This window comes from Felis catus, chromosome C2 (assembly GCF_018350175.1).
Source record: "Felis catus isolate Fca126 chromosome C2, F.catus_Fca126_mat1.0, whole genome shotgun sequence".
Taxonomy (NCBI): domain Eukaryota; kingdom Metazoa; phylum Chordata; class Mammalia; order Carnivora; family Felidae; genus Felis; species Felis catus.
The window spans coordinates 69414134-69429273 of NC_058376.1; the positions used below are offsets into that span (position 1 = coordinate 69414134).

At 43.7% G+C, this 15140-nt stretch overlaps 1 protein-coding gene across 2 annotated transcripts in view; it reads left to right on the top strand.

Annotated features, from left to right (window-relative positions):
• Nucleotides 1-94: 94 nt before the first annotated feature.
• KALRN (kalirin RhoGEF kinase) overlaps nucleotides 95-15140 on the top strand; it is a 708823-nt gene continuing 693777 nt past the window's right edge. Inside the window, exons 1-2 of one of the 2 annotated variants that reach the window (XM_045037038.1) lie at nucleotides 95-713; nucleotides 11831-11924. Coding sequence is in view for 1 of the 2 variants with exons in the window: in XM_045037036.1 (XP_044892971.1) it covers nucleotides 656-713 (58 nt within the window). In the remaining variant the exon portion in view is untranslated. The remainder of the gene's footprint in view (nucleotides 714-11830; nucleotides 11925-15140) is intronic. The other variant, XM_045037036.1, reaches the window with a different exon arrangement.

A 15140-nucleotide genomic window follows, 5' to 3' on the forward strand; every position in this document is an offset into this window, starting at 1 on the left:
CTCGCTGCGTTGCCTGGCAACCACGGGGGGGGGGAGGGGCCCTGGCGTGACGTCACAGAGCTGACCTCCCGCCGCCCTCCCGCCTCCCTCCGGCGGCGCCCCGCCCCCGCGCCCGCCACCATCCAGCAAAGTCTGGGTGGCGGAAGTTCAGAACCTGCAGGGCCCGGAGAGTTGAGAACTGCTTAGGGTTAGCTTGTGGTGGGAGGACCAGATTGCTTGGCTGTTTAAGATTAGGGCTGGGGGCGTTAGGAAACCTAGAGGAATGTGTGGCAATTTACAGTGGGCTTTGTATATTAAAGAGCGGAAGTGGAGGAGCTTAAAATGATGTTTTACCTTGTGGAAAGTGGACAGGTGAAGCCCTTGGGAATAATAGTTGCGAGCACTTCGTGCAGTGCTTTTTTTGTGTGCCAAAACGATCCCTAAATGCATGACACATATTAATCCTTACAATCTCCCCACAAGGCAAGTACTGTTATTACCTCCCATTTTCACAGGTGAGGAAACAGCACAGAGCGGTCAAGTAACTTTGCCCAAGATCACAGAAAGTGATAGTTAGGATTTGAACCATGTTGCCTGGTTCCAGATTCCTCATTCTTAATCTCTATAATGCTAAGAGAGGGAGCCCTTGTTAGTATGGAAATGAGCAGAGCTCGAGATGCCTGAGGCAACAGGGAAAGAAGAAAAATATTCACCGTGTAGCAGTAACTCTGAAGGTACGTACTTACCTTTGTTTTAGAAATAAGAAATAAGTTCAAAACTTTGAGTAACTGGCCTGTGGTCAAACAGCTGACGATAGGGACAAATTTGATTCCATGTCTTCTGATTTCAAAAAAAAATTTTTTTTAAGCTCCCAAGGAGACAAGACCCATCTTTCTCTGCTTTACCTCTTGTCCCTTCACACTCGTTTTTAAAGATGTCCGTTGCATCATCCAGTCTTTTCAGTCCTTTTACACGGCTAGCGTGCGCTAGTCTAAATCATTGAGTTAGTTCATCCAGGGCCTTCAAAGCTTTCTCCAGTTGTGAGATGAAAGCCTGTTGTCTCTCCTTAAAGCAATTTCAAGCATCAGTGAGTAAGCGCGGGGGCTGGGTGTTTGGATTATGTATGCAGAAGGCTTCTCAGAACCTGCTGTCATCCATTTGTAAAGGGCCCAGTCTTTTGGCATTTGTCAAAGGTTTGCAGATCCCTGCATACCCTGAGAGTCCTTGCCCATGGGTGATTGGGCCACTTGCCCATGGGTGATTGGGGATCAAAGAAACCTGACCACCGACCACCTTCCTGAGCTCTCTGTGGAGGGGCCACCAGGAATTGACACCTGCCCCTCGGGGTGTGCCTTAGGACGAGAGGGGTGAGGCTTGAGGTTTGAGGACTTGCAGGAGAAAAAGGGTGCTACGGCCAATGGGGTCTGTTCTGTGTGCACATGAGTGAAGAAGATGTGCTTGTCTCTTCCTGCTTTCATGTGGAGGACGTGATACAGAGAGGAATGACTAATATGATCCTCATGTCAAAGAAGGGGTGTTTCTGGTAAAGCAGTAGCCAGCTGGAGATGGAAGATGAAAAGTGGACTTTTAGTGTGCAGGTTCAGTGTAAGAAAGGAATTTCATGAGACGGACCAAGGTGGTCTGATGTCTGTCTGCAGAAGGTAGGTTGAGGGGCAGAGAAGAGGTCTTCCTTGATCTATCAGTCAATAAATACAACAGATTATAGTGAAGAGATATGACTTTACAAGGAAATGATAACGGCAAAATTCAGGGAAATTGTTTTCTTCTGAGAGGCAGAGGGCTGGAGAGGGGAGGAGCACACATATAGATGTGATTGGTGGTGGTCCAGCTGTTGGTGTGGATGGTGGTTTTGTGGGTGTTCGTTGTGTTTCAGAATTTACATATTCTCTTTTATATATGTCAGCTATTACATACAATCTAAGTAAACTCATCAAATGGGCCACACTATTTCTATTTTCTTGTGTAACGGAGAATTGACTATACACATTTTGTCATTATCCCTTTGCTCCCATCAACATACAGATACGCTCTAATTTCTCCCATCATAGTCCCGTGCAGCTCTGCCCCACTGCTCTACTCCTTTACTGCACAGCTCATTAAAAGAGTTGTCTGTACTTGCTGCCTCTAATTTCTCTCCGTCCAGTCTCTCTTGATGCTAATTGAATTGGGCTTTCATCCTCATCACTCCATCAAAACTATTCTTGTCAGGATCCCAAATGACATGATGCTAAATTGAAGGTTCTTAGCCTCAACTCAACCTGTCAGCAACATTTGACCCTGATGACCAGTCTCTCATCCTTGAAACTCTTGCCTTGGCTTCCAGAACATTACACTCTCTTGCTTTTTCTCCTTCTTTACTGCCTCTTCCTTCTCATCACTTTTGCTAGTTGCTGTGGACTCAAATGTTTTTGTCCCCCTCTTCCAAATTCTTTTTTTTTTTAATGTTTATGTATTTTTGAGAGAAAGAGGGAGAAACAGAACGTGAGTGGGGGAGGGGCAGAGAGCGAGGGAGACACAGAATCCAAAGCAGACTCCAGGCTCTGAGCTGTCAGCACAGAGCCCCCTCTCCCAAATTCTTATGTTGGAGCCCTAAACCCCAGTGAGATGGTATTTGGTGGTAGGACCTTTGGGAATTAATTAGGTTTAGATGAGGTCATTAGGGTGGAGTCCCTACGATGTGCTTAGTGTCCTTATGAGAGAGAGACCATTGCTTGCTCTCTGTGACATGTGAGGATACAGCAAGAAGGTGGCTATCTGCAAACCTTGATTAGGGCCTCCCAGGAACCACATCTGCCAGCACTTTGATCTTGGACTTCCAGCCTCTAGAACTGGGAGAAATAAATGTCTGTTGTTTTAAGTGCCCCCAGTCTGTGGTATTTTGTTATGGAAGCCTGGACTCAGACACTGGTTCTTTCTTTTCTCTGTGATACCTTAATGTCAGAGGCTCCCAGGATTTACCCTCATACTTCTTGATCCACATATACTCCCTTTTAATCTCAGCTGATCTCGTGTTTTAGATACTAAATTTATATCTCCAGTCCCAATGCTTCCCCAAACTCCACACTGGAATATATCACTGTCTACAGGATAGCACCAATGGGTGTCCAATAGGCTCCTCAAACTTAACATATCCCAAACTGCACTCCTGATATCCTTTTCCAAACCCTTTCCCTTCCAGCTCCTCTTTTGCTTTACTGTCACTCCACACTATACTTTTAGATTTTTGTTTTATTAACTGGCCTCTCTTCTTTCACTGGAGTGTATGGATTTTTGTTTTATTCACTGTGTGTTGCTGGGGCCTAGAACAGGGCTACCCATGTAATGAGCACCATAAATGTTTGTTTGCTGAATAAAATTCTCCTTTTTTTCTTCTCCTTCCACCTTTCTTCCATATCCTTCCTGCTTCGAAGAGGCCCTCCTGAGAAGCGATACATCAGTGCCCATTCAGCTTCGCTAGCTCAGTATCTGAAGGGCTAAAGTTATACTTGGCCAAGGAAGGGACAGATCTGGCACCAGGAGTAGGAATCCTGAGCAGACTTAGTGCCATGACCATCTCAGTTCAGAAAATAAGTTCTGCCTGTCCTGTGTGGCTTCTATTGTGTTTCAATTTCTCAGGTCTGAAGTTTGCCCTCTCATAGGAGGAGATGAGTTATGGCCCTATATGCTGTGGGCTGCTTGGGTCCTGGTGAAGCTGGGTCTGAGAAACAGCAAGGGTCACACCGTCTCCACCTGCCCAGTCCCTGCATACTTGTGGGGCTCAGCTGTGGGTTGTGGGGCTCAGCTGTGGGTTGTGGTTGTCAGTCTCTTCATGGAGCCAACCCACCCTATGGACACAGTCTCTCTTCATATATGCCTTAGTTTTCTTTTGCTGCATAACAAATTACCACAAATGTAGTATCTAAAAACAACACAAATTTATGAACTCAATGTTTTCAGGACAGGACCCTCTGCTAAGGGTCTCATCAGGCTAAAATATAAGGGCTGGTTGGGGATCTGAGCTTATATGAAGCTCAGGGTCGTTTTTCATGATCACTGATTATAGGCAGAATTCAATTCCTTGTTGTTATAGGACTGAAGTCCATATTTGCTTGCTCACTGTTGGCCAGGAATCACTGTCAGCTCCTAGAAGGCTCTGTCTGGTCCCAGTGATGTGGTCTTTTCACGGCGGTTCACAACATGGCTGCTTTCTCTTTATCTGTTTTTTTTTTTTTTTTTTTTCAACGTTTATTTATTTTTTGGGACAGAGAGAGACAGAGCATGAACGGGGGAGGGGCAGAGAGAGAGGGAGACACAGAATCGGAAACAGGCTCCAGGCTCTGAGCCATCAGCCCAGAGCCTGATGCGGGGCTCGAACTCACGGACCGCGAGATCGTGACCTGGCTGAAGTCGGACGCTTAACCGACTGCGCCACCCAGGCGCCCCTCTCTTTATCTCTTTAAAGGCTCACCTGATTAGGTCAGGCTCACCCAGGACAATATCCTTTTTGAGGAACCCAAAGTCAACTAATTAGGGACCTTAATTACATCTGAAAATTCCTTTTTGCCCCATAATGTTAATCATGAATGTTAATCATCACCCTGTCACATCCACAGGTTCCACCCACAATCAAAGGGATGAGATTACACAAGGCATGTACAGCAGGGCCTGGAATCTTGGGGGGCATCTTAGAATTCTGCCTACCACAAATACATCTTTGTGAGAGGGAAAAAAAATACCCCAAGAAGATCCACCATTTTTCTTCACTTAGAAGGATGGAGACAGACAAGCAGGCTACCTTTGTGGATCTGGATCTTCAGGTCTTCGTACTACATTTGTGTGCAACCTCTCCTTCAGAACTCTAGGGGGATGACACTTCCTATAACTGCTCCCTCCCTGATGAAGAGCTGTTTATTCCACATAAGTGAAAATGTCCACCTAATCAAAGTCTCCTTCTTTCAGGATTTGAGTGATTTTAAAAAATAGAGGACTGTTAACTACGTGTGCGTGGGGGGTGGACAAGGCTCCTCTCCTGCCTTGACACTTGTGGCTCCCGTGGCATCTTTGATTCTCTTCAGGACTGCTCCTAGCCCAGCGGCACCTTTGTATATATTATAAAAGGTAGTTTCTTGTGGTAGACATAGCCCTTGGGGCATATGGACTGGTGAGAGGGTCTGGGGCTGGACTTCACGACTTCCCCCCTCAGAAAACTGCCTGGTTTTCTTGCCTCTGGCACTTTCTATTTCTATCTCACATTATTCTTCTAAATATGCACATCACCCTGCCCACCCACCCCCCGCCCCCCCGCCAAAAAAAAAAAAAAAAGAGTAAGAGAGAGAAAACTTCAGTGCTTGGCTTCTCTACCTTCCTCCGGGAGAACTTCTATCCATAGGAGGTTTAGAAGCCTGTCTCTCTGTGGATGACTCAAATTCACACCTCCAGTCCCAGTCTCCCTCCTCAAGTCAGTCTCTTATCTAAATATCCCAGGCTTCCTTCAAACAAATTCACAGAAGACACATCATCCTTCCCCAAGGCCAGCCCCACACATTCCTACCTCTTCCTAGAGATGTCATTCTCCCTGTGATCCAATCTACAAACTGAAATCACCCTCCACCACTCCCTCTACCCCTCCTCATGCAGCCTGCTTCCTCCTCCTTCATAGAGACTACGACATTGGTCCTTGTCAGTGTCACCGTGCCACACTGGACTAAGCCCTTAGTGTCACCCGTCTGCACTGTATTTCAACAGTTATCTGCCTTCTTTGGTCTCTTTCCTTTCCTCTCCCAGTGGTTCTCAATCGGGGGCAATTTTGTGCCCCCCAAGAGATATCTGTCAATGTTTGAAGATACCTTCAGTTACCACCGCCAGGAGTGCATGCTAGCATCTAATGGGTAGTGGCCAGGGATGTTGCTAAACACCCTACAGTACACAGAACAGTCCCCAAAAAGAATCATCCATCCCCAGATGTCAGTAGTGCTGAGATCAAGAAACCTTGCTTAGTGTCTTTTCCTCCAAGCTTCCTGAATGTTATAGCCTGACTTTTCTGTACCAAAAAAAAAAAAAAAAAAAAAAAAAAAAAAAGCACTTTGTGTACATTACCTCCTGACAGAAAGAAAAAATTCCTTACTTCTTATATATATATGCTTGTCTTTCTCTGCCTCAGATGCCCTCCCCCTTCATTTTTTTAAATAAGTTTTTTAACATCTATTTATTTTTGAGAAAGAGACAGAGGGTGAGTTGGGGAGGGGCAGAGAGAGAGGGAGACACAGAATCCAAAGCAGGCTCCAGGCTCTGAGCCGTCAGCACAGAGCCTAATGTGGAGCTTGAACCCACAGATGGTGAGATCATGACCTGAGCTGAAGTCAGACACTTAACCGACTGAGCCATCCAGGTGCCCCTATCCTCCTCCTTCATTTTTATGCCAAGAAATCTCGTCTTTCTCTTAAGGCTTGTAGCAAGGTGTCTAGCCCGGGTGCTGAACTAGTCCATTTGTCCCTCTGGATCCACTCTCTGCTCTTCTCTCTCCTTATCTGTGCCCTAAGATGGTGTCTTCTGGCTCCCTTTCCCTCTAGTTTCTGGGTAGGCTTGGCTTATGGGAGGTATCAGCAGGGGATCGCCGGCTGGGTCTTTACTCCCCAATCCCAGCCTGAGTGTCCTGCCCCTCTACAGTCTCAGCTTGCGTGGGGCATCCCCTCTTCCATCACACCAACTCTTGTGGGGCTCCAGTGACACCAACCTTGCCTTGCCTCAGGCCAAGAGTGGTGATGGCTCCCCACTGTTGCTAGTCCAGGAGTTCACCACTGTGATTAGTTGTCTTAAGTCTCCCCACATCTCAGTCAGTATTTCCTTAGTTAAACTCTCTCTAGTTAAATCCTTTGAGTGTGCCATCTGCTTCCTGCTGGATCCTCAGGGCCTTGGCAGTCACTTGAGGATTCGCCTTTCTCTTGGTTCCCACACAGAACTTATAGTCGGGACTGCTCCCATGTCATTCATTGTATACACCATTTAAACATCTATTTCCCAAACACATTGCAAACTCCTGTGGGTGGAGGCTGTTTAATATATCATGTACAAGCCCTTGGCATAGAGCCATGCTCAATGAACATTTACCAAGGAAAATTGTGATAAAATGTATTGAAAAAAATCACCTGATTTCATGAACAAAGTGTTCTGAATTTAAATTACTTACTTTCTTTTGTACCATTGGTATTTGGGGGTGATTTGAACTCAACTTTTACACAACATTTAAAAACCAACGGAGGCATGGGGTTTAAGACTTGAGAGTGGCTCTTCAGCTGCTGTGTATGCTTCCTTCTTGGTTCCTGGTGGCATTCTGTGTGTTTGTGGCTGCTGCATAAGGGACTTGGAGTAAAATCGGGGCTTTCTGTATTGGCTCCCTCCCTTGAAACCAACATTCTCTCCCTTCAGATCTCTTTGATGTGCTCATTCTATTGCTGGTCTGCAGGGACCAAATGTTCTACTTGCTCCCTGAGCCTAAGACTTGGCGCTGCATTGTGCCCAAACATGTGCTTCATAAATGCCTTTTTGTCCCACAATTCACTTCGAGTTTTTATTTAAATATTTAATGATGCAAAAATTGGTGTAAGTGCCTCCTTAGGGAATCTTGGGAAAGTACAGGGATGTAATCAAATGGTTTGCAAATTGTACTTACTTATTTATAACTCTAATTTGAAAAGAAGGACCAGGATTATTAAAGAGGATGTTCGCATTTCACAGACACCTTACCCTAAGGAATGAGGGATAATCATTCTTAAGAAAAAGGGGAAATGCCAAGTCATTTCTTAGAGTTATTGCTTCTTATCTTTCCTGTGTTGTAATGGTTGTTTGTGTGGGCAATTAAAAAAGCTATTTCTTCTTCTGTCTGCTAAATAGATCTTCATCTGCCTAATTCTGCTGTGGGGTTTCAGTTTGACCGAATGGTTAGTTATTTTCATGCCAAAAATCCACACCCAAGTTCTATTTCTTTTGTACCAGAAAGATGACAAAGATGAATAGAGAGGAGTGGTAGGCATGCTTGTCCACAGTCCACCTTTATTTCATGGAAGGGCTTGGAAAATATGGGGCTGATATGGGCTGAGCAGGGGCATGTTATGACTTTCATGGGCTTTAGGCACTTTTGCCTTCATGGACAAAAAATATGAAAGCTTATATTGTACAACCATGTTGGCAAATATAAGATAAGGACAAATATGTTATCTATTAAAACGTTGTGGACGTATAAAAGCACTATGGTACCTAGGTACCGTGTCTCTTATGCCTAATGAATGTTAGCCCTATAAATGGGCCATGGGAAAAGAAGGTAGCTTGACTCCCCTTTTTCAAGAACTAAAGATACCTAGATGCCAGTCTGTTCTCAACAGTGCCTAAATCGGGAGATTTTGATCACAAATAAGGTGAATGAATCATCTTCCTTTGACAGGCATGGGGTCTTTGGAGGGGTGAGGAGAGGTGAATCATGCAGCTCAGCCACCTCCCAGATATGGGCTGGTTATCTCTTCATCTTGTCCAAGGATGGTGTGACATCTATAAAGGTTAGAGATGGTGTTAACAGTCTCCACTACGGAGGGTCCAGGGCGACTGTCCCATTTCACAGATGGAGAGCCTAAGGCCTGATAAGATGAGCTTGAGTGGCCTCTTCACTGTAGCTGATTCAGATTCCAATGCCTTGCTGCTTTCTTGGCAGCCGAAAGAGGAAACACTTAAAATAATTTTTTTCTGACTATAAGAGTCATACTGGTTTATTAAGAAATTTGGAAAATAAAGGAAATCAAGAGAAGATTAAAAAACCAAACTCTTTTAATCCTACCTCTTAGACCAACTACTACTGCCCACTGCCCCATGAAATTGTATAAATAGGTGAACCAAACCGTTGGGATAGGACTACTCAAGTTGCCAGGAGCCAACCCAGCAGTGCTGGTCATTGCTGCCAATTCTGCCTGGTGTCATCCTCAATTGTAAGATGGCTAGATTTTACTGCACCCCTTACCGCCCGCCCCCAAGGCTTATAAGCTACAATGTTAACTAAAGGAGATAGATTATAAAATTTATATATAATATGATCTCAATAATATAGGACCATGCATAAAAAATTGAGCAAGTCAATATAATTATGTCAACAGAGGGACTAGTCCATAGAGGCTTCTGTATGGGTGAGGAACAGCTTTCGGGGGGGATGGCAGCTTTTTAGCACCACATACACTCACCTCACAGGCAATTTCCTGTGCATGGGAAGTTTCCTATGCAATTTTCAAGCAGTTTCCTATGAACAACATTGCTGCCGTTTCTACTCCCAGAAGAGTTCACTAGGGACAGTGACACCTCCATGCATAAACCCCAAACTTTTAGAGGTAGCTGTCCTCCCTGATGTCCTTTTCCCTGTGCCCACCCATGAAGCAGCAGTTTCAGCAGGCTCCCATTTGTATTCCAAGGCTGGCAATGGGGTTTCCTAGCTATCCTCTTGGGAACATGAATCTATTCTGTACATAAAAGCAAGGATGCAATTAAAGCTATGCATCAGAGAGCAATCAAGGGAACTAACAACTTCGCATTACTGTGAAAAGGATGCCATTGAGTGAGGACAGTTTCTGCGACAGCTTCTCTTACCACAAATGCAGAAGAACGGCTCTTGGTGCCTCTGCAGACCCTCAGAGACAAAGCCTTCCCAGCAGGCAGGAATCTGGTTCATCCCAGAGAGATGGGGACCTGCAGGCAAAATACTTTGTCTTTCTTGTTGGTCTGGTCCAGTGTCTTATGTTTCCCTTAGTTCTAACCTAGATCCTGCCCGCTGAGCTTTCATCCTGTGTCTGTTTTCCTTGATGAGGACAGAGAACATTGGTCTGTGTGTCCCCATCTGATAATCTTCTAAAGCTTGATGGTGGATTTCCTCTAAAGTGTCTATATCAAGCCCAGAATGTTAGAATGTCATGCTAAGAAACTAAGCTGAAATGATATATCTGATAATTTAATTAAAATATTTGAGTAGCTACTATGTGCCAAACAGAAAAGAAATAGGCAGGGGGACACAGATTGAACCAGAGGTCATTAGCATGTGCTACCTTGGATGCTGTGTTCAAAGGCCCCAAATCCTCTTTAGGTTTTTGAAGTGAGCTTTGAAGGCAGATAGATTTGGGGTGAATCCACTTACTCTTTCTAGGGCAAGCTGCTCACCTACCTGAGTCTTAGTTTTGTTACCTACAAATGGGGATCAAAATCTTATTTCAGAGATTGTAGAATAAATGAAATAATTTAAGCAAAGCACCATTCCTAATAGTGGAAGACACCTTGTAAATGTTGCTCCTTCCTTTAGGTTTTATAATGATTCAGTGATGGGGACATCAGAGACGTTGGGTGTAATAAGAAACTGTTTTTTTTCTTTAATGTGAATTTTTATATGTAATGTTGACTTTGCGGATCAGCTATAATTCTAAATTGGCTTCCCACAAACTCAGCTATGACCTGTTATTAACATGCCAACATTTATTCACCCAACAAATATTTCTTAAATATCTTTTATGGTGTAGCCAATGTATGTTAGGGAATAGCACCTACCTTTAATATAAGCTTGGTCTAGACATAATCAGGAAGGGAAATCTGCCAGGAAGAAAATCCTATATGGAAGGAGTTTCCAGGACAGCGGAAGATGGGCTCAGAGAAACACAGCTGCCATCAGAGACATTTCTCAAATGCTGGCAAAAAAACTCCTAACCAATGCCTGACTGTGGAAGAATCCTGGGAGCCTGGACTTGTCTCTTATTCTTGAATTGCATTTATTCTGGGAACCAAGCAGAGTGCTGTGTCAATCTGCTAAGAGGGAGGCAGAATTATAAATAGGATATGTGCTGGAAATAGGAAATAAGATGAGAGATGGCATTTGGGGCTTTCACGGCTCATCCCCCCACTCCCTTAAGCAGAGGGAGAAAAGCCATCCAGTTCTGCTGGGGGCAAAAAATTCAGGAGCCATCCTTCCAAGAGAAGTGGAAGGGAGAGAGGAAGTGGAAAGTATGGTGGTGAAAGCAGGGATGGGGAAGAACCCAGTGAGGTGCCAGCAGAGGGGTGGGAAGGTGAGCCGGCCCCCCAGGCAGATGAGATGACATCAAAGAGAAAAACTCAGTGCTAAAACAGTGTGTGAAGATTTTACCCAGCTGGACAGAAACCTGAAATAGCAAGATAGTAATCACACATGGCCAGAGAGAGGGATTAGGTAGGAAAAGAATTAAAAAGCTTAAGCCATAAAGATGGAATTAGGTGACAAGGTGAATATGACTGTGGGAAAGAAGACCAGGCCTGATCAGTAGGATTCCCAGGTAGCTCCATTTACCCTTCTCCCTCAGCTCTTAAGCTGGATTTCTTCAAAGGCATTAGTGAATCTATAATCCGAGTGGGGAAAGGGTATCCCAGCTATGGTTAAGGGAGACTGGAGTGGAAAAAAGTCTTGGAGTTGGAGGCAGTTCTAGTCTTGCTGTTGCCATCAACCAGACATATGGCCTCAAACAATTTACCTGACCTCTGTGAGCTGGGTTTGAATATAGACTCTGCTATGAACTGTTTGATCTTGAATGATTTTCCTCTCTTATAAACTTCCTTTTCTTTTTCCATATAGTGATATATAGTAGATTGTGTCTTAAAGCTGCTGCCATGTATAAAATTGGATGAATACTTAGGGTGGGAGAGAATAGTAACCCTTAATCTATTCTATAATAGGGAACAGCTCTCAAAGACAACATCTAGCTTAGGTGCTAGAAGAATGGATAGCCTTAAGTCCTATTCTAGCCAGAGTGTGCCCCCTTTTGATATTACAGACAGTCATGCCTTTTACCATCTCTCTCTTGCACAGATGCCAAGTCTGGATCTGTGCTGCTTGAATCAGGGAGGCCCAGCAATGTTAGACCATACAAGAGAGTTTCTAGCAACTATCCATCCAAGATAAGGTGAGAAGGACGTCTATAGGTAACATGAAATGGAGGGTCCTCACAGAGCCCTTGAGGGAAACAGTAAAGAAGCACTCTGCCAAGAAGATGAGACATACCTAGTTGTCTTGCAAATAGAAGGTATGGAACTGTAGGTATGGTTCCGTTTCATTGCCCTAAGTGATCTCTTTCTGAGGTCAAAACAAGGATTTGGAGAAGTCATAGGTCAGAGTATACTCAAGTACATTAATATTCAGAAGGGTGCAATGAAGTGGTTTTGCCCAAACTCATTAATCAAGAATGGCCACGTGTATATATAGAAACTTGCCTCCTTTAACCTTACAAATTACATTAACAATTCACTTGATAATATGACACACGTAATGTGTCCTCCCATTGGTCCATGTGCTCTATTAAGGTTTCATGGGCCCTATAAAGATTATCTACATTATCTATAGGGATTCTCTTGCTTCTGCTCTGCCCTCCTGCCCATCTCACCCCTTCAGTCCCCAAAGGACCTAGTATATAAATCAAATCCTCATTAGAGAGATAACGTTGAATCTTATTAGCCATTTATTACCTTGTCTGGTAGGGGAATCCTCAAATAGTTCAAACCTTAGAAATTTTCAAGAATAGGTATCAGTCTGGGGACTGGCTCTCTCGGTCATTGCCAGGGGACATAAGCCTTGGATGTTGGCCTATAAATCCTGGCCTAGGAGACAGGAGACTCATTATTATATTAAAGATTGTAAAATGTACTCCCCCCCCCCCCCATCGGGATGAATGTGAGTTTGGGTCAGAAACCATCCTTGTGGGAAACCATTATCAGTAGGCAGAGTTTCCCCTCTGCTACAGGTGTTTGATCATAGTGACAAAGTGTGGTGTTATGGTTAACATGTTGAGTACCATTACCTCTTGGGAGGCAAACCTTCATAAGGATGAAGGTAGAGTCAGACTGAATATTGTTTGGGATTAGAACTTCTTTTGAGTTAGGGCCTTGTTCCTCCACCTGCTATCCTGGATGGGCAGTGTCAGCATGGCCTGGGGGCTTGTCAGAGAAGCAGAATCTCAGGCCTCATGCCAAGCCTACTGGATCAAAATTGCAAGTGACAAGATTCCCAGGTAATTTGTATGCCCGTTAAAGTTTAAGAGCTGGGTTAGGGTGCTCCTTTAAAACAAATATAAATGTCTCTTCTAGAAGGTTACTACTGGCCAGTCATTTAATGTAATGAGGACAGTTTAATCAGATTACTTTCTTAGCTAAAATAAGCCAGGGTGGGAATTTTGTTTGAAAGAGAAGGAAAAACTACCAAACTCCCAATCCCTAACCCCTACTGTAACCTTAGCTCTCACCACAGAGATCTGGCACATAGTAGGACTCAGGAGATTTTATTTGGCCAAATAACTGATTCACAAGAAGAAAGAATATGTGGTTTTGTGGTTTCACTGTTTGCCATATGTAGTAGGCAGAATACTGGATCTCAAAATGTCAATGTCCTAATCCCTCAAACCTGTGAATCTGTTACCTTATGTGCAAAGGGGGATTAATCAGCTGATCTTAAGATAGGAAGATTATCCTGGATTACCCAGGTAAACCCCATGTAATTACAATGGTTCTGAAAAGTGGAAGAGGGAGACCGGAGAGAAGGTCAGAGTCAGGGAAGGAATGTGAGAAGACTTGCCTTTGGTGGCTTTGAAGACAGAGGAAGGGAGCCATGAGTCAAGGGATGCGGGTGATCTCTAGAAGCAGGAAAAAGCAAGGAAGCAGATTCTTCCATGGAGCCTCCAGAAAGGAAGGCGGTCCTTCTGACACTTTGTTTTTTGCCCAGGGACACCTGTGTTGGATTATTGGACTTCTTACCAACAGAGAACTGTCTGACACTGAGTTTATGTTGTTTTAAGCCACTAAATTTGTGGCACTTTGTAGCATCAATAGGAAAGTGATACACCACACTAGAAAAGTTTGTTCATTTTGAATATGAAAACAAACACAGAAGCAGCATGTGTATGTGTGTGTATATATGTATATGTGTGTGTATTTGTGTGTGTATGTTTGTGTATTTGTGTGTGTATGTGTGTATATGTGTAATGTATATGTGTATATATGTGTCTATGTGTATGTGTTTGTATGTATGTACCAATCATCTATGTCTAACTTTTTTCTTTTTTAATTTTTTAAGTTTATTTATTTATTTTTAGAGAGAGAGAAAGTTGGGGATAGGCAGAGAGAGGAGAGAGAATCCCAAGTAGGATCCCACTGTCAGTGCAGAACCTGATACTGGGCTCGATATCATGAACAATGAGATCATGGCCTGAGCTGAAATCAAGAATCAGTCACTTAACCAACTGAACCACCCAGGTGCCCCCTAATTCTCTTCTTTCTTATATACTTTGGAAGTCAGATGCACATGCTTGCATTAATCCTCTTCTCATTTCACAGAATATCATCATCTATCCATGGAAGGGTTCTCTCTTTTCATAAGAAAATGTTTATTTTATTGTTTTTTCCCCTTCATCCACCATTCCTAATCCCATGCCCTCCTCCCATAGGCATCCACTTGAATATATTTAATATAGTCTTTCCAATCCATCTGACAGATGTTTATTTAGCTATAAGAGCACACTTACAAAAATACACAAGGCTGTTTTATGTGGGTGTGTAATATATAAATGGAATTGTTCTATAAATCTCATTCTGTCTTTACTTTTTTTCTCTCAACTCTGTTCTTGAGATCAATCCAGATTGCTACATGGAAATCTAGTTCATTATCCTGGTGTGTACATATTGTACATTTTACTTGTACATTTCTTAAAGATGGACACCTAAGTTACCCCCAACAGTGTGACAGTAAACTTCCTTAGATACATCTTCTTGTGTTCCTAGGAAGAATTTCCCTAGGTGGGTACCCATAGGTCAGCTTGCTGGATTTTAAGGTACTTGATTGCCCTTCAGAATCTGCACTAGCAGTGAGTGTAGGTCTGGTTTCCCCCATGTCCTTGCCAATGCTTGGTAATCTCTAACCCAAAAAGCACAAATAGCTGTGGGCAAAAACTAGCTGCGAAAGGAAGTATAGATGATTTGGTGGAAATCATGCTGTGAATGCACAATGGGCAGGGATAAATTAGAAAATAATTCTTGGAAGAGGAGAGAGTCTTGCAAGAAGTGACATGTGGCTAGGAAGGGGAAAGCCTTTCAGGCAGAGAGGATGTGTTCAGGGCACACAGGGCTCGGACTGA